Source organism: Mytilus edulis, chromosome 1 (genome assembly GCF_963676685.1).
Source record: "Mytilus edulis chromosome 1, xbMytEdul2.2, whole genome shotgun sequence".
Lineage (NCBI taxonomy): Eukaryota > Metazoa > Mollusca > Bivalvia > Mytilida > Mytilidae > Mytilus > Mytilus edulis.
The window spans coordinates 87611059-87634380 of NC_092344.1; the positions used below are offsets into that span (position 1 = coordinate 87611059).

The 23322-nt window shown below is 31.2% G+C and overlaps 1 protein-coding gene across 2 annotated transcripts; it reads left to right on the plus strand.

Annotated features, from left to right (window-relative positions):
* The first annotated feature begins 4 nt into the window (after positions 1–4).
* Positions 5–18038, plus strand: LOC139493702 (coiled-coil domain-containing protein 146-like). 2 transcript variants are annotated; one of them, XM_071282041.1, is made up of 20 exons: positions 5–167; positions 3531–3691; positions 3957–4039; positions 4610–4822; positions 5106–5163; positions 5971–6147; positions 6941–7014; positions 8218–8445; positions 8831–9017; positions 9453–9548; positions 10670–10795; positions 11198–11331; positions 11730–11894; positions 12223–12447; positions 12962–13026; positions 13775–13938; positions 14326–14454; positions 15047–15184; positions 16076–16324; positions 16819–18038. In XM_071282041.1, exons 2-20 carry the CDS (start codon positions 3533–3535, stop codon positions 17020–17022), a joined length of 2874 nt encoding a protein of 957 aa, XP_071138142.1. In that variant the 5' UTR covers positions 5–167; positions 3531–3532; the 3' UTR covers positions 17023–18038. The 2 variants fall into 2 exon arrangements, with proteins under 2 accessions (XP_071138142.1, XP_071138143.1); XM_071282042.1 differs by having other exon boundaries at positions 37–143.
* The last annotated feature ends 5284 nt before the right edge of the window (positions 18039–23322 follow it).

Consider the following 23322-nt stretch of genomic DNA (forward strand, 5'->3'; position numbering starts at 1 on the left):
TTAATGTAAACCTATTATGGCGCATGCGTAAAGCCCATAGAAACAAATTTATTTACAAGCAAATTGGACACTAAATTATTTACAGTAATTATTAGCTTTAACAGATAGCCGTGCATTTGCACGCTATTGGGAATAGCAAAGAGGTAGTTTCTTCAATAAATCAAAAGGTAAAAGAACAATTAATTACTAAACGATAAGTGATGTCAACAGACAACAACCAGAATTTGCGTCCTATAGCTGTATAGGTCTTCTCATATCCTTACTCCAATCCTTTATAAATCTTTTCAGCATTTTTTAAAATTAAAGGGGATAGAAAATAGAATTATATGTCATGCATCAAAAATTAACGTTTAAGACAAATTGTTGACAAATTACGACACAATTTGAACTATGGGAAAGTGCAGGTTGCATGTCAGAACTCACACAAGTGAACCTCAATTCAACTATATTCTTATACAAAATGTGTGTCACAGTGTGTCTTAGTGTGTCGTACTTGCATATGAATTTGCGACAACTAAGCACTCGGGTTCTGAGTCTTGTTTCGTCCGATGCAAGACGTAACGGCCATACTACCATGACGGCCATAGGATGAAACGGCCATACCCCGAAAAGATGAAACGGCCATAGTACAAAAACGGCCATACTTTGTAAAGACGTATCGTCCATGGTTTTTTTTTGCCCACAACCACCTCCATTTCTACAAGATTGTGCCAGCCTTCCAACAGGAAGCCAAGACCGTGTCCATCACACAGCAGCTTGTGAGTGAACAGCAACTCAGCCGCTATCAACGAGACACATACAAGCAGCTTCAAGGCCGTCTAACTTCACTGTGGGACCAGTACGAGGAAGACAGTATCCGAACATCCGACTTTCTCCGTTCGGTAGGCCATCTGCATGCACCACCTGTTCCTCAACCAGAGACCCTCCCAGAGTCCGACTCTGAAGATTCCGACTACGAGTCTGATTAAGTGTTAATTGTAGTGACTTCATGATCGTAATATAGTGCATTTTGGTATGTTTTAGTGCTTTTGTGAATATAAATGTTTAAATATTGGGAGACATGTGTATGCAGTGGAATAAATGCATGAGTGACAAGAGCATATGAGAGAAAACGTAAGAGATTGTTTATTTAAAAAATGTATATTAGATGAATGTCCTACATGTATGAACGAAATGTATATATGAATGGTTTGTGTATGTTGTATGTATGAAGAAGGTTTATATGTTTGGTGTTTATTTGTTTATCTGTATGACTGAATGAATAAATAAAATATATTAAAAAAAAATATCATCTTTTTGTTTCTTATACTAGAGTATATTGGTATGATTGCCCATAATACAATTATCCATCAACAAATGCACAAAAATGAGAACATTTAAATTGTCAACAAATTGTTTTCAACACAATTCAACACAATGAACAAAGCAAAAAGAACATTCAGTATGATAAAAATGAAACTGGCCATCTTTTATCATGTAATTAGCCAATCGGGTGCACATTCCTGTCAGATTTTACGGGTAATTTCTTATGTTATTGGAAAATTCTGCAGTAGTCTCTGTCTTGGAAAGATGTTCAGCAAATAGAATGACTCTAAACTATAAGAAAGAAAAAAAAATCAGAATTATTAAACAATGTGTCTGATGATCATGACAAATATAACTCGAACTTGATGAATTGCCTTCCTTAGAGTTAACCTTTACACTGAGTCCTGTTTTTAATTTCACCAAGACTGAGATTGAGAAGATTTGTATAGTTTAGAATAATATATATTTTTTACAGATATAATAAAAAGATCTGTAACATGTGCTTGTATGTATATATCGTCATTGACAGCGACAGTCAACATTCCTACAGTTTAAAATTCATATAAAATATGATGCCTTTATATCACATTACAATAAAAATGATTCTTCAGAAAATGTTTACAACTGACAATGAAGAAATAATCAATATACTTACATAATATGGCCGCAACAAGTTGTAAACACGAGCGATGATGATCAAGCAAAGATAACTCTTACAAGAATAAATAAAATCTTCTGTACAGAAAAAAAGTACTACACAATCATATTTATGTTATTATTATGAACAAATACTTATTTTTTGTATTATATTTTATGTAATAAACTCAATAAAAAAAAATTTAAAAGTGTGGACGATACGTCTCACAATGTGTGGCCGATATGTCCCATGGACGATATGACGGTATGGCCGACACATCCTAGGGCCGTCATGGAAGTATGGCCGTCGCGTCTCGAAAGCGTTTCGTCTGGGCGCCATTCCTACGACTTTCAAATAACTAAAGCTGCTTACATATTCTTGTTTTAAGGTTAGCATATAGGATCATAAATATATTAAAAAGGGTTAAAATAATATTTCAATATTATTTACAATTTATCATTGTCAATAACTTTCCTTAATTTACTTTAAGCAAATTATACTGATTCAGTACAAATCAACACTGCGACACGGTGTCAACACACATAAGTGTGTCATGTTTCCAACAACCCATATACTGGTAAAGCAGATTTCTATATATACTTTATATAAATGAAGATACAGAATTCACTTTTGGAAATTATATAATACAAGGTGTTTTAAAACAAATTGAAGACTATATTGGAATTATTAGCTCTGAATAGGTTTTACGAAGTATTTAGGCCTTATAGGACAACACACTTTATAAAGCAGTAAAGATAGTAGTAACTCGACACACATACTTTTACCATATAAGAGAATATTGCTTTAGTAAGGGAATAAATTGCATATTATTATATTATTTGTTTATTGTCATAGTATTGTTCATAAGAGATATATACTGTTACCAGAGCCATTCAATTGCTACCATAGATGTAAATAAGATACATGTACCAGGATCATTCCGCTAAGGTTTAGTAATAGGAGTACGTTATTACCCATCCTCCCCTTATAAAACGCTCTAGGTCCGTCGATAGGTACACTAAGATTTTTGGATATAAAATTGTCGTTGAGGAGATTGTCGCTGATTACATCTCACAGGCAGCAGGTAGGACCCACTTCAATATGTTTGTCTAACTCAAATTACTGTAATCTTGATCATGATTGAATCTGCTTTTTGAAGAGAGAAAAAATCTTGCACAGTACATTGTATTAATCTTACTTTCTAACTATATATTAAAACCATAACTTTTTGAGCTCTCCTTGACAAAAGGGTCGTGTGAGCTGTACTAGAATTTAAATTTTTCATATCATGATTATAGGGTCAATTCATCTGTAAACCATAGTTAACTTGTATATCTTCTTCTCTGGAAACACTTGTGACAGATTTGCATGTACAATGTACATATTTAGAAGTCAACCATACCACTTACATGTAAATGGCAGCATGCATTAAATTATCTAGAATTGCATCTTATGTCAGACAGACTTAAGATAACCTCAGGTTTAAGGTCAATTACAAATATATTCAATATTGCATTTAAGGGAGATTCAACACCATATAAATGCAATAGAAATTTTGATTTTGATAGATTCATTGTCTTTTACACAGATATGAGTAGTCCAGAGCCCACAGAGGATTCCCAAGATGAGACAGAAGAGGAACCACAGAAATACACACAGCCATTGACTGCACTTCCTCCTAGAGTGGTACAACAAGAGGAAAGTCAGGTGGAGGTTTCAGCTAGTCCTGCATTCCAATGTCTTGACGAGGTTAGAATCTTTAAATTAGAGTTTTACAATTTCATTACAATTACAAGAGAACAAAATCGTCCATGTATTTTTACTTGTTACAGGATACCAAAAAAACCTATAAAAAACCTTAAAGACTAAAATGACTAATCATGTTTGTGTTATACAAGGTGTATAAATTGGTGGTCCTTAGGTAAGTGTAGATTTGGTTAGTGTACTGCATTTACAGTATAATTTCCTTATCATTATAAAGCAGTACATTGTATTTTATATTCTTTATTTCTAGTTGTTTCAAGATGGTAAATTAACTGGAACAAGACTGGCACATCTGAAAGCAAAGTACACAGATTTACATGAAACTCTGAAAAAGTGAGTACTTTTATTTTTATTTTTCGAAGATATGTCAATGTTTTGAATAAGTTACTTCAAAAATAGAAAAATTGGCTTTTGTAAAGTCTGTGGAATTTTTTTTATAATTATATAATTATTATCTACTTCAATTGTCTCCTAACTTGAGTTAAGGGCTGTTCCAGAATCAAACACATAGGGGTAGGTTATTTTAGACCCTGACCACTCAAAATTAAAAATTCTAAGAAAAATGTAACCACCCATATTTGATAATTTTAAGTGTCTCAAATCTACTCCACCAACTACATGAACATTTTAGAACAGCCCAAAGAAAGATGGAATGTATAGCAAGACCATTTTCCAGAAAAGGATAATTATTTTTTCTGACAGTTTTGTCTTGACAAGTTTTGAAGAAAAAAAATATTGATATTAACTTAATAATAAAAAAAACCCATTTCAAACAAACCCTAAAGGACTTATATTTTATTTCTGACATATTTAATGTGAATTGTTTTTATGGAAACTACAATATTTTTTTATAAAATTTGATTAAGTATTATAATTGTTTATAATATGATCTTACTTCAACAGAACAAGAGATAATGAATCAAATTTACTGAAGCAGGCCAAAGAAGTACAAGTAGAACTTGAAAGGCAGAGGATAGAGCTGGAGAAGGCAGATAATTTACCAGATAAAACCTCTAATTCGGAAGTGGTCAATATCAGACGAGAAATCTTAAAAAGTGTAAATGCTAAAGATGAAATATTAGACAGAGAATATCAGTTAAATTACAAATTTGAAACGTAAGTTCATATATAAAAAAAAGGAGTTGTTATGGTCCATGTGGTTATTGCTTTTTGTTTTGTTTTGTGTATATCATAAAATTTGCAGAGGCTTGAGTTGTAAATTGTGTTGCTTAGAGGACAATTAACCAAAGAAGATATATATTTTTTGTAACATCTTAAATGTTTATGAATAATATGTTTAAACTGGGAGTTCTTTCCAGAACTTTTCAACCTAGAGAACTTTCCAAATCTGGAAAAGTCTAAACAGCATTTACAAACAATATTTCTTATCTCATTACAGTCTGACAGAAGAAAAGAAAATTCTGGAAAAAGAATTTGCAAGACTCCCAAAGCAAGGTGTAAGTAAACTTCTAACATCTATGATCTTTGATTTTGTTTTATGTTCATTTTGAAAACTTTCAAAAAGTGCATAGTTTGTGTCTCCATTTGTTTTATATTGGTAATTCAAAATGTGTCCTTAAATATGGGAGGATAACAGAACAGATTAACTGCAAATTAAGCCTTTTGTTATTTTCACCTTTTAAACATGCCTTTAAGAAGGTTAAGCTGTATTCAGGCAAATATTGCTAACAGTACTCTCTGCAATATAAAAAACATGTAAAGAAAAACACCTTTTAAGCTACAGTATTCCAAACATGAAGACCATACAAATCCAGTTATAAATGTCAGAACTATACCCTAATCCAGGTTATATACAAAAGAAATAAAAGATTATAAGATATAAAAGAAGAATATGGTATATGAATACACTTGAAAACGTGATGTGAACTAAAAACAAAACATGAGGCATTGTTGGCAGAGTGGTTTAAGAAGTCCAAAATCTGTATCACTTGACAATCAACACTTGAAGGTTGTGAGTTTGAATCCCACATGTGGCATGTGTACTCAAATCCCAATATTAATTTACAAGAATTGTCAGTTTTCCTACTAAAGGTCAGTGGTTCTCTCTGGGCACTCTGCTTGCCTCCACCAATAAAAACTGACAACCACATTATAGCACAATAGTTTTAAAAAATGGCATTAAACTTCAACTAATCAACAAATCAACACAAAACACACAGAATGTTAATTTGTTTCCTATCTTTAGCAATTTTATTTATAACACATCTTCTGATCAACTTATTTCATAAATCTTTTTTTCTTAGGAAACGGAGAAAAAGATCAAGGAACTTCAAGCAGCATGTGATGAAATTAAGAAAGAAATAATGCAAAGACAGATGGAAAATAAGTCTTTAAAAGAAGATTTAGAGGGGAACAATAGACAGATTATAATAGATAAGAAGGATTTCGAAAAATTAGTAGATGAAATGGAAAAATTTAAGGTAGTTTATATATTAGATGTTTATCTGAGAAGTAAGAAATGTACATAAAATTTATATTTTAATAATTTTTTACACCAGGAAGTATAAATTTTGACCCCTTCTCTGAATGTAACTTTAATCTGAATTTAGGATATCAAAGATTTTCATGCATTTGACATTTAGTGTGGGTTTAAAATATTCAGTTAACACACTCCAAACTACAAGGAAATTCACTTGAACAGGCTATTATTTGAACTTGGAATTATTTTTAATTATAGAATTTGCATAATTTCTTGTGTTTAAATTTTTTAATAAATTCCACGTTTATTTGGTGTTATAATGTTTTGAGCGATTCATAACACTTTCCATACTATGTATTTTGGTAAGATAGTGTTGTGCGCGGCACAGTACATTCTATTGAAAATATACTATTTTCCTTGTAATAGAAAGTGTTGTGCGCAGCACAGAACATTATAGTACAAAATAAACATGGAGTTTATTAAAAATTTCAATAAGAATTTAAGCAAATTCCATAATTAAAAATAATTCCAAGTTCAAATAATAGCTTGTTATGAATACTTTTTTGTACCATTGAATTAATGTTTGGTATTGTTGCAATAGTTTGTTATTTCTGCAATTGATAAGAAATAAATTGAAAATAGTTAGTATAGGTTTCAAAATATATAAGGATTTTGCTCTAACTTTATATACTGTACAGTTATATCCATCTAGGAGGTCCAATGAATGGATGCAGAATTTACATTTTGAAAGTTCTCAATATATACTAACATAAATTAATGTAAATTCTTTGTAGGGAGATCTTGTTCAAGTGAACTCAGTTCCTAACCAGTTAATGAAAGAGAAAGACAAATTACAGAGACAATTCAAGTAAGGAAATAATGTTTTTATATGAGATAATTTTATATCAATTCATAATACATAAGTTATTGGAAATTACATTAGGATTATCTCCCCTTACTCAGTAATTGGCATTCACACCGCTGTTCTTTTAAGCTCACCTGGCCAGAAGGACCAAGTGAGCTTTTCTCACCACTTGGCATCCGGCATCAGGCGTCTGTCGTCATTTACTTTTACAAAAATTTTCTCCTCTGAAACTACTGAGCCAAATTTAACCACAATCATCATTGGGGGATCTAGTTTAAAAAAGTGTCCAGGACCCGGCCAACCAACAAAGATGGCCTCCATGGCTAAAAATAGAACATAGGGGTAAAATGTAGATTTTGGTTTTTGTTTATAACTCTGAAACCAAAGCATTTAGAGAAAATCTGACATCGAGTAAAATGGTTTATCAAGTCGAGATCTATCTGCCCTGAAATTTTCAGATGAATCGCACAACCGGTTGTTGGGTTGCTGTCCCTGAATTGTTAATTTTAAGGAAATTTTGTCGTTTTCGTTTATTATCTTGAATATTATTATAGATAGAGATAAACTGTAATCAGAAATAATGTTTAGCAAAGTAAGATTTACAAATAAGTCAACATGACCAAAATGGTCAGTTGACCCCTTAAGGAGTTATTGCACTTTATAGTCTTTTTTTACCAAATTTTTGTAATCTTCTACAAAAATCTTCTTCTCTAAAACAACATGGCCAAATTTAATCAGACTTAGCCACAATCATTATTAGGGTATGGCATTTAAAAAATTGTGTGTGGTGACCCAGCCAACCAACCAAGCTGGCCACCATGGCTAAAAATAGAACATAGGGGTAAAATTTAGATTTTGGCTTATAACTCTGAAACCAAAGCATTTAGAGCAAATCTGACAGGGGTTAAAATGTTTATCAAATCAATATCTATCAGTCCTGAAATTTTCAGATGAATTTGACAACTGGTTGTTGGATTACTGCTCCACAACTCGCTTTTTATACTGTAAGTTCATTTATTTTTTGTGGGTAATAATTTTCATGGATTGAGGAAAAATTAAACACCTAGATTTTATATGCACTTGAATAAAAAGGATGTCTTTAATATGAAATTTTACAACAAAATTACATTTTATACTTTTTCTGTTTAATTCTTGTTAAGTAACAATTTGTCTGGAATTAATTATGACCATCCCATTTTACTCTAGTGAAATAGACAAGAGACAGAAAACTCTAGACACAGAGCATGAAACATTGAAAGACTCTCTGAAATTTTTTGCCAAAAAGAAGGAAGATTTAACAGATGAAAAATTTGAATTAGAAACAGAAGTTGAAAAGGGGAAATCCCTTGTCGATCAGAAGAATACTGAGGTCAATATGATTTTGAAAGAGATTGAAGCTGCTAAAAATGAACAGGCTACACTGGAAGGGGACAAGTAAGTTTGATTACAGTAATAGATAATAAAACTGGTCTTACTCTTAGACTAACAAAGTTTTGCCCATGAAAAGTGGAATAAAGCAACTAAACTGGAAAAAATTGTTCAACATTAGTTATTAATTAGTATTACTACATGGCTGATTCAGTTTATATAACTTTATGCTGATTAAAAAAACACAAAATTCTGGCATGTGAATTGAATTATCATGTTAATTTAAAACTCATTATGAGTCCCCTTTTTATGCCCCACCTATACCATAACATTGTTATGTAATACACTTTATTGCTTGTTAAACTTTGTAATTACTAAATGAGATTCATATTGCTTTTTGAAAATCCTATTTCCATTGACAAAATGTAATAAAGTTTGTTATTTACTGCAGGGGCACAATTGAAATGGGATTAAGACATATAATGTTGGAAAAAAAGAACCAACATGAAGCCCATGCCAGAAGGACCAGAGAGAAAGACAGAGATCTGAAAACATTAAAGAAAGCAGAGTTACAAGTTAAAGTAGCAGAAGAAAACTTACTTCATACCAGATCTGTTAATGAGAAGACAAAATCACAGGTGCATAGAAAATTATTGATAACAATGCTTCTAGACTGAAGGGAAAAGTAAAATATGCTTACTATTTTAAAAAATTTCCACTGTATGAAAAAATTGATCTCTGGCACATACTTAAAGCAAGGGAAAAAAATATCATACTTGAAATTTCTACAGAAAAAAGGGAAGTAATACATTTAATTTGATTTTATATGAATATTTGGCTCATTTTAAATAAGTTGTAAATAAAATAGTAATGTGAATAGATTTAGGATTTAATTTATCAAACAATTTTTTATATCAGATTTGAGATTTGATGATGTATTTATTAATAGGTACAGAAGATATGTTGGGATTCGTTTAAGTTTCATATAGTGTAGGACTGTATCTATGTGACATGTACAACAAATTATAACGACATCAATCTTGAAATTGAACAAATAACAATTCTTTTAATAGGTTGAATCTTTACCGAAGGATGATGGGTCAATATCAAAGAAGAAAGCTGATTTAGCAAAAGAAGTTGAAATGGTCAAAGTTTCTCTTGCAAAACATGTAAGCATTAACGTTGGTAGTAGATCATCTTGATTTTGTAAATAAATGGTTTCCTGAATTTTTATACGACAGCAAAAAAAGTTTTGAGTCGTATAATGGTATCATGTCGTCTGCATCGTCCGAAAACTCATTAAGTTTCCGAACAATAACTGTAGATTTAGTGAATGGATCTCTATAAATTTTTACCAGAAGGTTTAATACCACTAAAGGAAGGTTGGGATTGATGTTGGGGGTTATGGTCCCAATATTTAAGGAATTAGGGGCCAAAAAGGGGGTCCAAAATAACCATTTTTGTAGTTTTCAAACAATAACTTGTGTTTAAGTTGATGAATCTCTCTGCAATTATACCACAAGTTTCCATACCATTAAGGGATGGTTAGTAATGACTTTGGGGGGTTTTGGCTCAAAATGTTTTGGACTAAGGGGCAAAAAAAACGGGGAGACTAGGTTTTTCTGGTCAACGGACCATTAAGACAATTAAAAAGCAGTGAAAGGGAGGTAATTCAAAAACAGTTAATAAACAATGTTTGGTATGTTCGAATTTACTTCCCTTACACTACTTGTAAATTATATATAAAGAAATGTCAGGTTTTGGACTTATTGCAAAAAAAAAAGGGGGGTGGTAGAAGTTTTCTCTAATTCCAAATTTTTGAAAAGTTTGAAGAAGAAATCTTTAATTGCACAATATATCATAATAGATTTGGAAGATCTTGACATTTGTTTTATGTCAGAAACTCATATTATGTGAAGAATTTGATCACAATCCAAATTAGAGCTGTATCAAGCTTGAATGTTGTGTCCATACTTGCCCCAACTGTTCAGGGTTCTACCACTGCGGTCGTATCAAGCTGCACCTGGGAGCACCTGGTAAGATAATACACATGTAATGAAATTTTATAAAACTTTTTAAGTATGATTAAAATAATGCGTTGTATTGTATTTTATATTCTAAGAAATATAGATATATATTAATAGAGGAATATTGATTCTAACTTACAGAATATTAATATGATGTTAAATGAAAAAGGAGTTGAAAATTGGTTAAAGTTATGTTTTTCATGAAACATGTTTGTTTTAAAGACTGTTTTTTGTAATCATAAACTTACATTACTTTTTTATAGAACAAAGTAACAACAGATAAACACATAGCATTAGAAACTAGTGCAGCACAGGAGCAGGCATTGTTGTATGAACAGAGTGATCTGAGGATTGAAGTTGTTGAACTTAACCGTTTAGCAGCTATCAAGGTAAGACTGTACCTATAACTATGATTTGTTCATAGTGAGTAGCTTAATCTAAGACAAAGCATGATATTCAGTTATAGATAGATATAGATACTTGTTGAGGATTCTCTTATAGTTTTGATCTGTAATGTATTTCTCACATCATGAGTTTTCTCATAACACACTGTAAGAAATATGATATAAATATTTAGTGAAATGAATATTTGTGTTAATTTGGTTGGCCTATCTTGCAGTGTGATACACAATTGTGATATTTTCATTGGCTATACTCTAGGTCATTGATGTCTATTAAGGTAACAATTGACTACCGTTTCTTCTTGGCAACAGAAAAATGTGATTTTTTTCATGGATGTACAAAGCACTCACATTTTTCACCTGAAAATATTTTGTTTTACTTTTCATTAGGCTGATGAAAGAGAACAGAAAGCAAGAGATTTTATGAGGGCAGAAATAAGATTCCACAAAGCAGAGGAAGATCTACAAACAAAAGATTTACAAATAGCTGATCATAGAAAGAAAGAAAAAGAAATGGAAACCAAGTAAGTTTAATTCTGTATTTTTTTTTTTTAATTTATGTATTGCAAATTAGTTTATAGCTAGTTTGAAATATGATTAAAGCGAATTAAACATGACAATATGTAAAACCAGACAAAACAAATTATGGTTGTATTTTAAAGATTTTGTTTTCAGTTTAAAAAAATTCAACTACTGCTCTGGATACAATTTAAATGTAAAAAATTATCTACATAAACATGTCAAGAAAAATATGTGGCTTAAAATGGTTGTTTCAATGTTAAATGGGGCCAATAAAGCTATTTTAAGAATGAGGCACCTAAAAAAGACAAATATTACAAGGAAAGATTACACACCATGCTTTTGTCTCTCCATAACATAGTTATTAAAAAATGCACATGATATTTATTTGTATTTTTTTCAGGTTGAAAGAATTTGCAAAGTTGTATGATGTGATAAAAAATGAGAGAAATAAATGTGTAAATTTAATACAAACAAGTACACAGAAAGCTGCAGAAATGAAAGAGAAAATCAAAATGTTACAGAATGAGATAGAGATCTTACGTCACACAGTCAACGATAAGGATAAGTAAGTTACTTCTTATTATTTCAATAGCTGATGTTTAGTCTCATCTATTGGTAAACTGTTCACATGAAATTGCATACACACAAAAAGAATTTGTTTATTGCCCGGTTTTGGCTATACTTTTTTTACCCCTCTTTTTTGAATTATAGCTCTTTATCTTTTTAATAAGCTTGGAATTTCAAATATATTGCCATCGAGCATCCCTTAAGAAACATTAATTGTTGAAATATGCATCTGCTGCAAAAAATAAGTACTGTTAATGTTATTACTAACAGCTATTTAAGAGATAATTATATTTTAATGAATTTAAACTGATATTTTATTGTTTTAGGATCCTACAAAACCAAAGGCTAAAGCACATGACCAATATTGTCAAGAGAGACAGCTTGTTAAATGAGTTATCTAAACAGAAGGCTGTATACATGGAAATGAAGGCACAACAAGATCAACAGAAAATGGACATGTCTAAACTAAATATGATGATCAACCAGGGAGAGGAAGAAAGTACCAGACTCAGAGACATGTATTCTAAGGAACTGAAAAAGAGGAATGATAGGTAAACATTTTTGAAATTGACCTTTTTCGTATTTGATAAACATAAATTGATATAATTTTAATTAATTTAGGGTAGAACTATTCAATAATTATATGTATGCATGTGAGGGTTATGCACTACATGATATTTTTTTCTCAGAGTAATAGGGTGTAAGTAAATATGATTCTGTTATGAATGAAAAAAATTGTGGTTGGGAATACAAATAAGTGTTGTTCAACCCCCTCTCTTATTTTTCCTTGAACAGCGTGTCCAATACATTCAAACAGGCACATTATTAAGCAATAGTTTGTTTAGAGTTACTTTAAAGTTATATTAAGGGTAAGATTGGTTCTAAGAAACAATATTTGGAAAAGATAAAGACCGTGTATAAAGTAACTATTTTGTTTTTGTAGTATTAGGGTTGATTACAGCTTAAGAAAGCTAAACATTTGTTAGATTTGAATTAAGATACTGAGGGATTGTTTTGTTCAGTTTGTATGTGTAATATCAGATAAATAATGCATCTCTTTTTTAGAGGGTTAAAGTTGATTCAGATAGAGGAAGAGGTGGCAACATTCTATGAAAAAGTCAATATTGAAGGTAACTATATTTGAAATGCCCCACCTACGATAGTAGAGGGGCATTATGTTTTCTGTGTGGGTCTGTTCTTCCGTCTGTTTGTCTGTCTGTTCGTTCATCTGTCTGTCTGTCCCCCTTCAAGTTAAAGTTTTTGGTCAAGGTAGTTTTTGATGAAGTTGAAGTCCAATCCACTTGAAACTTAGTACACATGTTCCCTATGATATGATCTTTCTAATTTTAATGCCAAATTAGAGTTTTTACCCCAATTTCACAGTCCACTGAACATAGAAAATGATAGTGCGAGTGGGGCATCTGTGTACTTGGGACACATTCTTGTTTATACATGAAATAATCAGATAAAGTGGTAAAATTGCCAATGCTACAACTATCCACCAAAGTTCAAATGACATAGATTTCCCCAGCTATAGATCACTGTACAGCCTTCAACAATGAGAAATAAAAATAGTAACCTATTAAAGGCCAAGACATGACAAAATGTTAAAATTCAGCATATTTTCAATGGTTTACATTTTTTAAAATAAATATTTATTACATACGAAGGTATTTATTCATTGTGTACTGTGATTTGATGTTTTAGAAAATTGTTAAATGTAAGTCCTGTGCTTTAATAAGATTAGAAAATTACTTTTTAAACTTTCGTCTATATTCTATGAAAAATTAAGTACAAAACACTAAACTTGCAAGTTGACATTTATATTCCTTCTTAATCTACTTTATAATGCATGTACTATATCTAATAATTTTACAGATCAGTTAATTAGGAATGGCAATGTTGAACTACAAACAAGAGAAGAAGAGATCAGATTCTTAAATATGCAAATGAGTGAGGATAAAAGGTCAATAGAATTACTTAGGAAAATGGTACCACAAAAACGGGCATTAGAACAAGAAAGAGAAATATTACAAATGCAGGTAAATGAAATATATAAATGATTTTGTTTGACAGATTAAGATAAAAAACGCAAAAATGCTACAATTATTATAACTCCTATTTAGATTGACAGTTCAAAAGACTTAAACAGTGTATTACTTTTGAAAGTACATTTTAAAGTATTCTGATTTTTCTAGAGATAAAGGTTGGATTTTTTTCAGTATAGGAAGGATAATGGATTAATAAATGAAAACTGTATTCATTCATCGAAAAATATTTAAAAAAATAATCTAAACACTAAAAAAAAAAATACATATCTAATATAAATAATAAATTACCTGAATATTACAAAAAGTTACAAGACTAATGTGATGTTAATTAAAACTATGTACATCTTGTTCATAAATTGGGCATGTTTTTTTTATCAGTTGGAGCAGTGTCAAGAAAGAATGGTAGAATTATTTAAAGAATTAGAAGATCCAAAGAATGTAGACAGAGTTCGATACTTAGAGGGCAAAGATCCAACACCAACAGAACTCCATGAGAAAATTGAAGGGGTAACTCATTTTATATATGTCTGCAATTGTTATAAATTTCTGTTCAACCGCTGCAGTATGTTTTTGTTTTTGTTCCATTTCTCAGAAGTCCTTGATGAATGCATAAATTTTCAACTTTTTTATATGGTACAACATCACATAAAGGTCATCATCACCTGTTTTTATGCAAAAAAGGTACTTGTTATAATTTTGCATTTTGCTCTCGTCATATACCCATCAAATGGCATAAAAAAACAATCAAATTCTTTTTTAGAACTTTTAATTCTTCATCTTTAGAGTCATTGAACCAATGACTCCGAGCACTCAAGGCTAGCATGCTATTGAAAAATGATGCTGTATCACTTAATTCTCATTTAACTGTCATCCTAAATATGCATTAGACTTAAGATGGAAATGTGATAGTGTGAGTGAGGGGGAGGGGGGGGCATGGACAAATACTCTTGTTGAAGTTTTGTCAATGCATGATTTGATAGTTATAATAAACAAGTATTGAACACTCCATTTGATTAAACAGCAGTTAAACTCTGCAATGCATAAATTCCATCCACTTTGAATATATATGTTGTAAGAAAAGTGTGGGTTTTTTTTGCAGCTGGAAATGAGATTAGCAGAAAAGGAAGAACACTTATTAGAAAAAGATTTAATATTTGAACAAGTAACAAGATTAGCTGAAAGAGTAAAGAAGAAAGCAGAATCTGGCAAAGAAGATACATTAGAACTTGCCAAGAAGGTATTCTATGATTTTATTATTTCTGTTGATCTTAGTATTTCAAATGCATGGAACTGGTGTAGAACAACAAACTAATAATTTAAAAATCATACAAAAACAAATTCTTGATTTATTGAAATATCAGCTTAAATATCATTTAAGATTCAAGGATCAGTTCACAAATCATGTGTGTTCACTTTGAAATTTGATTTGCTTTAGATATAAAATATATTATAAAAAAGGAGATGTTGTTTGAAAACTAATGAGACAAATATTCACCAGACACCAAGGCCGAGTTCACTTGAAACTCTCGAGTTAACTTTACTTACTCGGGTTTCAACAAAACGATTTTACTTGAACCACTTGAGTTAACCCCTCGTACCCTGGTTCCAACCCTCACGGAGCCAGGGTTAAACTCGAGAAACTCTTGAATGACGTCAAACCAATGAGAATATTTTATTTTTTATGCTTGGTCAGGACCTTACCCTAGAGTTACTTAGAGATGTTCCGAATATCAACTCTAGTGCGTTCACGTGATAATCTATTAACTCTGAAGTCGATTGAAGAGTTTCAAGTGAACTCGGCCCAAATGATGTAGATGTAAGCAACTGGTATTAAACTACTTTTAAGGGGAAGTAATAAGTGTCTAAAGAACCATTAGTTATTAAACTTTGTTGCTTGAAGTATTGACCTCAGCATTGTAAGAAATTAATGTTGTTAAGATAAGTTGTGAGTTTTCTGTCCATATATTTTTTTTTGAGTGAATTAGTTTTTTTTTGGTTTTTTTTAATAATTGTTCTTAAAAACCACCTGAAGTAAAATGAATTATTATCTGACAGCTATTTTTTAAGGAAAGGTAAAATGCTAATCTTCTGAGTTGTATTTTTAATATGAAATTATTCCATTACACAGGTGAATGATTTACAAGCAAAAATAAAAGAAACAACAAGAAAAATGATGGCAATGGTGTCAGAACTATCAATGAATCAAGCTAATGCTTTAAAACTTCAACAAAATTTAAAAGAAAAAGAGGCTGAATTAGAACAATGTTATATTAGAATGGAGAAAGGAGAACCCCCTAATGATGATTATGAGAGAGCATGGCTTCGGATGTTACGTGATGGAGAAATACGACAGAGAGATAAAGAAGAAATCAGATTGGTGTGTACATTAATTTTATTTTCTTCTTTCAAATAGACTTTGCTTTTAAAGGGGTTACTATTTTTTAATGAATTTAAAAGTCGACTGATGTGTAAATGACAAATGATGTATAAAATTAGATAAATTAGGGTTGAGTTAAGAGAAAGCATATTTTTTTCCACCATTTTATCTTACTTGCCAAAAAGATTATGTTCTGCTTTTCATGCATATTTTTGAAAAAAGACAACCACTATCAATTATGTTTGATTACGAATGCCTTTTGACCATAATAAGAACTTCTTGAAAAGTTATGAGGAAGGATTGTAGTCAATACTATAAGTAAATGATGATATGAGTTGAATGTCAATATTTCAAGAAAACTTCCACACATGCTATTTAATTGAAAAAGAAGCAAAGTTACAGTATACTTTGCAAAAATGACACCTTTATTAATTGTATAAAAATAAGCTTTGTTTTATCATGTTTTCTAATTTTCCTTTCCAATTATTTTACAGCAAGAAGATGAAGAAGAACAATATAAAATTGCTGGAGGAGTTACAACAACAGCAGAACCTCGTCCTAATGCCTATATACCTGATGATGATAGTGAATTACCTATTCCTCGACCGTATGGCAAACATGCTCCATTTAAACCGTCAGAGCCTGGCTCTACAATGAGACATGTTAGAAAACCTATTCCCAAACCTATTGAAATTTAGTACATTTTTATACTTGTTGATATTTATTAAGTCTGTGATACATATATTTTCTTTTTCTGTGATGCAATCTTTAACCTGAATTAAGTATCTCCATTTGTCTAATGTAAAGTTATTGACAATCAGTGGAGTATAAATGGGGAATTTTTTTATTAAAAAAGTTGTTATCTATAAAGTGTAAACAAAAATTGAAGCAAAAGTAAATCTTTTCATTGAAATGTTTATGATTATGAACTATTTGATAAGAAAGTAATGTGTAAAACCTATAAAAGATTTGTCACACTCTTATGTTTACACTTACCTGTTTATATTTTACATCTGTTATTGTCATTACTGTTCCCAGCCTTAAGGCTAGAATAAGATGCAGTTTTATATTTTTGTCAGTAACAAACATTTTGTATTTCCTATATGATATACTAAAGTGCCTGATGCTTTATGTCATTCCTATATATACTTCTTTTTATGTGCCTCAACATGGAACATATTTAAAAATCAATTTGTAAGTATAAATGATTTTAAAATATCTTCTAAAAATGTACAAATCCGACTATTTTAATAAACCATCTGCAATCTGTGGCCTTATATTTTGAGAGAAAAAATATTTTTAATAAACTATTTTATAATACTTTTTCCTACTGATAAGTATGTGAAATGTACAATACAGAATTATTTATTATAAGTCATCTCATGTATAACCAAATACATAAATGAACCTGTATTGAAAACAAGATAATAGTTAAATTGTTTTGTTCGGTCTTTATTCCTCATTCAATAATCATCAGCCAGTTTTGTATTGGAAGATTTTTTAATGGATTTTTTGTTAATGGTACAAACAACAACTGACAACTTTAATAGTTCTGATATCAAACTGACAAGTAAATGGTGCTTTTTTACTTTTCTTTTCTTTACTCTAATAAAAATTCCGTCCATAATGTTTACATATAGTTTATTTACGTTTCAAATAAGAAAATATATGTTTTTTATGTAATAACTTTTTTTTAATAAACTATGAAATAATATTATTTGTTATGATATTCGGGAAATCCAGTTGCCTCTGTTTAAAGTTCATTTATTCAGAGGAAAAGAATTTATAAATATTGTACTTGTAATGTACAAATAAAGACGATTCTAAAACAAGTGATTATAAGCCTTACATCATCTTGCCATTGAATAGTGAACATTAGTATATTTAGTGTCAGCTGATAAAGCTGCTAACAATAGTTGTTAAGGCCCACGTCTTCTTCCAAACACAATTATTTTTCTCAAGGAATATATCTCTTTGAATGGACAAAAATTGCTCTTTTGCCTTATACTTGTATTTACAAGTCAGGGGATTCCTCTTTGTTAGAAAATCAAATACCTTTATTAAAGATCAGCCAATCAAAATTTTAGAATATTATAATGTCAGTGTAATGAGAATAATCATTTACTTTAAATGCAAGTAAATACAAATGTATATAGAAATTTTGACATTCAATCATTTGTGGAAGCCTTCTCCAAACTTGGAAGTCATATTTGATGTACAATTGATAAGCATGATTATGGATTATATATATTTGACCTGAATGGCCTTGGATTTAACCTCCAGGTGGGTAAACATTCACAATTAATTATCCATAGGCGGTAATGGTAACGTCTTCCTCTGTTGCTCAGTCCATATCCTTTACTTGAACATGTATGATGGCTCAAATCGAAGCTGATACATTTATACATGTCTGGTTAAATTTTCGGGGTGGCAAGTGAGATTACTTTTTTCGCAAATTGCTGGACCCCGGAAGATGGTGAAAAATGTCACTCTCCTCATGAAATAATCCCAAAATTCTGATCATAAAATTCAATAAAAAAATTGTCCTTTCTAATAATTTATTTCAGGTCAAATCTACATATTTCTTTTCTCATCACATCAGCTCTATAAAACAGTTCTTATTGTTCATTTATGTCCATTTTTTAAATCACAGCATCCACAATTGTATGGCGGACTAATATTTTTTTTAATTATGTTATCTGAGTTCCTCATCTCAAGGTCTATTAGGGATCCTGACCCAGGTGACACTGTTAATAGTATAATCTTGTTCTGCAACTTTTTTTGAACCCCTAGGACAAGGATAAATGTAGCAGTATCTTACTTTTGAAATCATTGACCAGTACAAATGTTTTCTTTTAAAATTAGCGTTAGCTAACTTCTTAAAAGCTTTATATTTTAGAAGGTGGAAGACCTTGATGCTCCATACTTTGTATATAGATTTGTAGATGCCTCATGTTAAGAACATTCCGTCAGTCACATGTCCAATGTCCTTGACCTCATTTTCATGGTTCAGTGACTACTTGAACAAAAAGTTAAGATTTTTTGTAATGTTAAATTCTCCCTTATATTAAGTAATAGGATAACTACCGGTATATTTGGAATGTGCATATCTGCAAAGTCCTCATGCCTGTCAGACAGTTTTCACTTGACCTCGACATCAGTTCATGGATCAGTGAACAAGGTTAAGTTTTGGTGGTTAAGTCCATATCTCAGATACTATAAGCAATAGGTCTAGTATATTCGGTGTATGGAAGGACTGTAATGTTACATGTCCAACTGGCAGCTGTCGTCTGACCTTGACCTCATTTTTATGGTTCAGTCGTCAAAGTACAGTTTTAGTGTTTTGGTCTGTTTTTCTTATACTGTATGCAATAGGTCTACTATAATTGATGTATGGAATGATTTTAAGGTGTACATGTCTAGCTGGTAGGTGTCATCTGACCTTGACCTCATTTTTATGGTTCAGTGGTCAAAGTTAAGTTTTGAGTTTTGGTCTTTTTTTCTAATACTATATGCAATAGATCAACTATATTTGGTGTATGGAAATATTTTATGATCTATATGTCAGTCACACAGGTTTTATTTTACCTTGACCTTATTTTCACGGTTCATTGCTCAATGTTTAGTTTTCTTGGTTAATGTTAAGTTTTTGTGACAGTTGTAATAAAACTTTATATTAAGGACTATCAACATAATATCAATGATAAGTGAAGAAGGCGAGACATTTCAGTGTGTGCACTCTTGTTTGATACAAGATGATTTTTATACGACCGCAAAAATTGAAAATTTTTTGGTCGTATATTGGTATCACGTTGGCGTATAACTTTAGTTTAAGTAAATAGAAATCTATGAAATTTAAACACAACGTTTATGACCACAAAAGGAAGGTTGGGATTGATTTTGGAAGTTTTGGTCCCAACAGTTTAGGAATTAAGGGCCAAAAAGGGCCCAAATAAGCATTTTCTTGGTTTTTGCACTATAACTTTAGTTAAGTAAATAGAAATCTCTGAAATTTTGACACAAGGTTTTTGACCACAAAAGGAAGGTTGGGATTGATTTTGGGAGTTGAGATTCCAACAGTTTAGGAATTAGGGGCCAAAAAGGGGCCCAAATGAGCATTTTTCTTGGTTTTCGCACCATAACTTTAGTATAAGTAAATAGAAATCTATGAAATTTAAACACAAGGTTTATGAACAACAAAGGAAGGTTGGGATTCATTTTGGGAGTTGAGATCCCAACAGTTTAGGAATCAGGGGCCAAAAAGGGGCCCAAATAAGCACTTTTCTTGGTTTTTCACCATAACTTTAGTATAAGTGAATAGAAATGAATGAAATTTAAGCACAAGGTTTATGACCATAAAAGGTATGTTGGGATTTATTTTGGGAGTTTTTGTCCCAACAGTTTAGGAATAAGAGGCCCAAAGGGTCCAAAATTAAACTTTGTTTGATTTCATCAAAAATTGAATAATTGGGGTTTTTTGATCTGCCGAATCTAACTGTCTATGTAGTTTCTTAATTTTTGGTCCCATTTTCAAATTGGTCTACATTAAGGTCCAAAGGGTCCAAAGTTAAACTTAGTTTGATTTTAACAAAAATTGAATCCTTGGGGTTTTTTGATATTCTGAATCTAAAAATGTACTTAGATTTTTATTATTTGCCCAGTTTTCAATCAAGTTGGTCCAAATCGGGGTCCAAAATTAAACTTTGTTTGATTTCATCAAAAATTGAATAATTGGGGTTTTTTGATCTGCTGAATCTAACTGTGTATGTAGATTCTTAATTTTTGGTCCCATTTTCAAATTGGTCTACATTAAAGTCCAAAGGGTCCAAAATTAAACTAAGTTTGATTTTAACAAAAATTGAATTCTTGGGCTTCTTTAATATGCTGAATCTAAACATGTACTTAGATTTGTTATTATGGGCCCAGTTTTCAAGTTGGTCCAAATCAAGATCCAAAATTATTATTTGCAATTGTCAAACTGTGAGTGAGGACAAAATAAACAATGAACATTTTCTTCAAATCAAGTCAGTGCATATTAGAAAGAACTATGGACACATAATGCAGATTGACAAAGACAAATACACAAAATTATTACTGCATCAAGGACCCCTGAAAAGAAAGATCAATATTAACAGAGTGCAGTCAGATTCTAAAAAAGTTTAAAAACACAATGGCTAAAGAAAACCTTGCCCTGTAAAAACTGAGGGTGGACACAGGTGCTATGAAAGAGTAAGCAGTACCTGCTTCAACACTGGTCCCTGTTGTGTTGCTCATGGAAAGTGACAAATTATTTGCTGTTAGGAAGCAGTGAACTGTGAAAAAAAACCGTTAATGATGATCAGCAAAAACATTATGTCTTCCATAAGAGTTTCAAAGAGTTAACATCAATTTTACTATTGTGAACCCTTGATCATTAGAAGAAAACTATAGTAGGCAGCAACACTCCTAGTTTCTATGTCAAGAAAATACTGATGAGGAAACAAAGATTTAAACTATAGTATAGGATGGTGAAAATATTCCAAATGCAGCTGAATTGCAATGTTGCATCATAACAGAATGAAATGTTCACAATTGAATAACTGAAGGCATCTCTCGGGTCCTACAGTCTAGATCTCAACTGTCCCTCGTATATATCATTTTTGTTTGACTGTCCATAATAAGAAGTTACACACACACAAAATGCCCCGAAAATCATTCAAATAAAAGAGAGTGGAGTAAGTCATAGGGTTCGGAAGGCACCCTGAAAGTTTGATTAAATCCAACCAGTAGTTAAGGAATAATTGTGGATACAAAGGTGCAGTAAAACGGTAAAACGAATACAAAACAATCACTATACTGTGCCTCACAATAAAAAAAAAGTACTTGCAACAAGTTAGAGTAGCCAGGTCTTGAATATGTTCCATACAATTGCATATGCTGTTTTATCAATTTTGAAAGTTTATTCTTTACTTAATATTATATTTTGATTTCAATTACTCAATTGCTGAATTACAGGAATTAGACCAGACCAAATGCCAACAAATTCCTTCATCCAGAACGGCCGAGTAACATATTACATAAGTAACTGGTACAATCCTAGGACTAATATACTCTTTTGTGTCAATAGTGTAATATAGTCCCTGTACAATCTGGTTATATATATCAATCTCCAATTTCGTTATACTCACATATATGAGTACGCAAGTAACGATAGATACATGTTTAATTAGATTGATTACTGGTATTGAAGGAAACACAAGGCACTGCAGTATACCACACACTCCATGAGAACTATGTTGCATTTTGGGGCCTCTGTGTGAACAAATTATGACCAAATGTGTTTTTACAAAATCAACAATTGTTTTACGAAGAGTTACTTAGAATGGATTTCCTGAGGGTTCCTCTTTGCTACTAGACTCGTTATTTATTTCTGAATTGAACTTATTTTCGTGCCTTCTGGATATCATTTCTGTTTAATAAACATTTCAGAAATCCTCTGGTATATTCTTTGTTTCTGGACCACAACACATCCTGAAATTTTGGTCTATATATAATATATAACTGCAACAAATATTTTATGTGACTAGCATGAAATGCAAACTGGCAAAGAAATTGGCTAAACGTTCGCTATTTAGAATAAAAGGTCTTTGATCACTCTGTCCTTAAAAGACCTGGATGTTCTATTCCTGTTTACAGCGGATGACCGTGGTGTATATGTTTAAATGTGCATGCAAAAATGTATGTGAAAAAGGGCTATTATAAACAATAGTTGAAAAAAAATATACAGAGAAACACAATCGCCAAATGAAATAAAGTGAAAAACACTAAGCAATCCACGAAAAAAATATACACAGGAAACTCAAGATTGGACAACACGATTTATATTTACCGAGTAAAACCAGATGAATAATAATAATGAGTCCAAATGAAACGGAAGGTCACCGCATACGGTCTTCAAAACTTGAAAAGGGTGTTTGCTTAACGACTAGCGAAAATTTTGCAAAATACAGACAAAACCT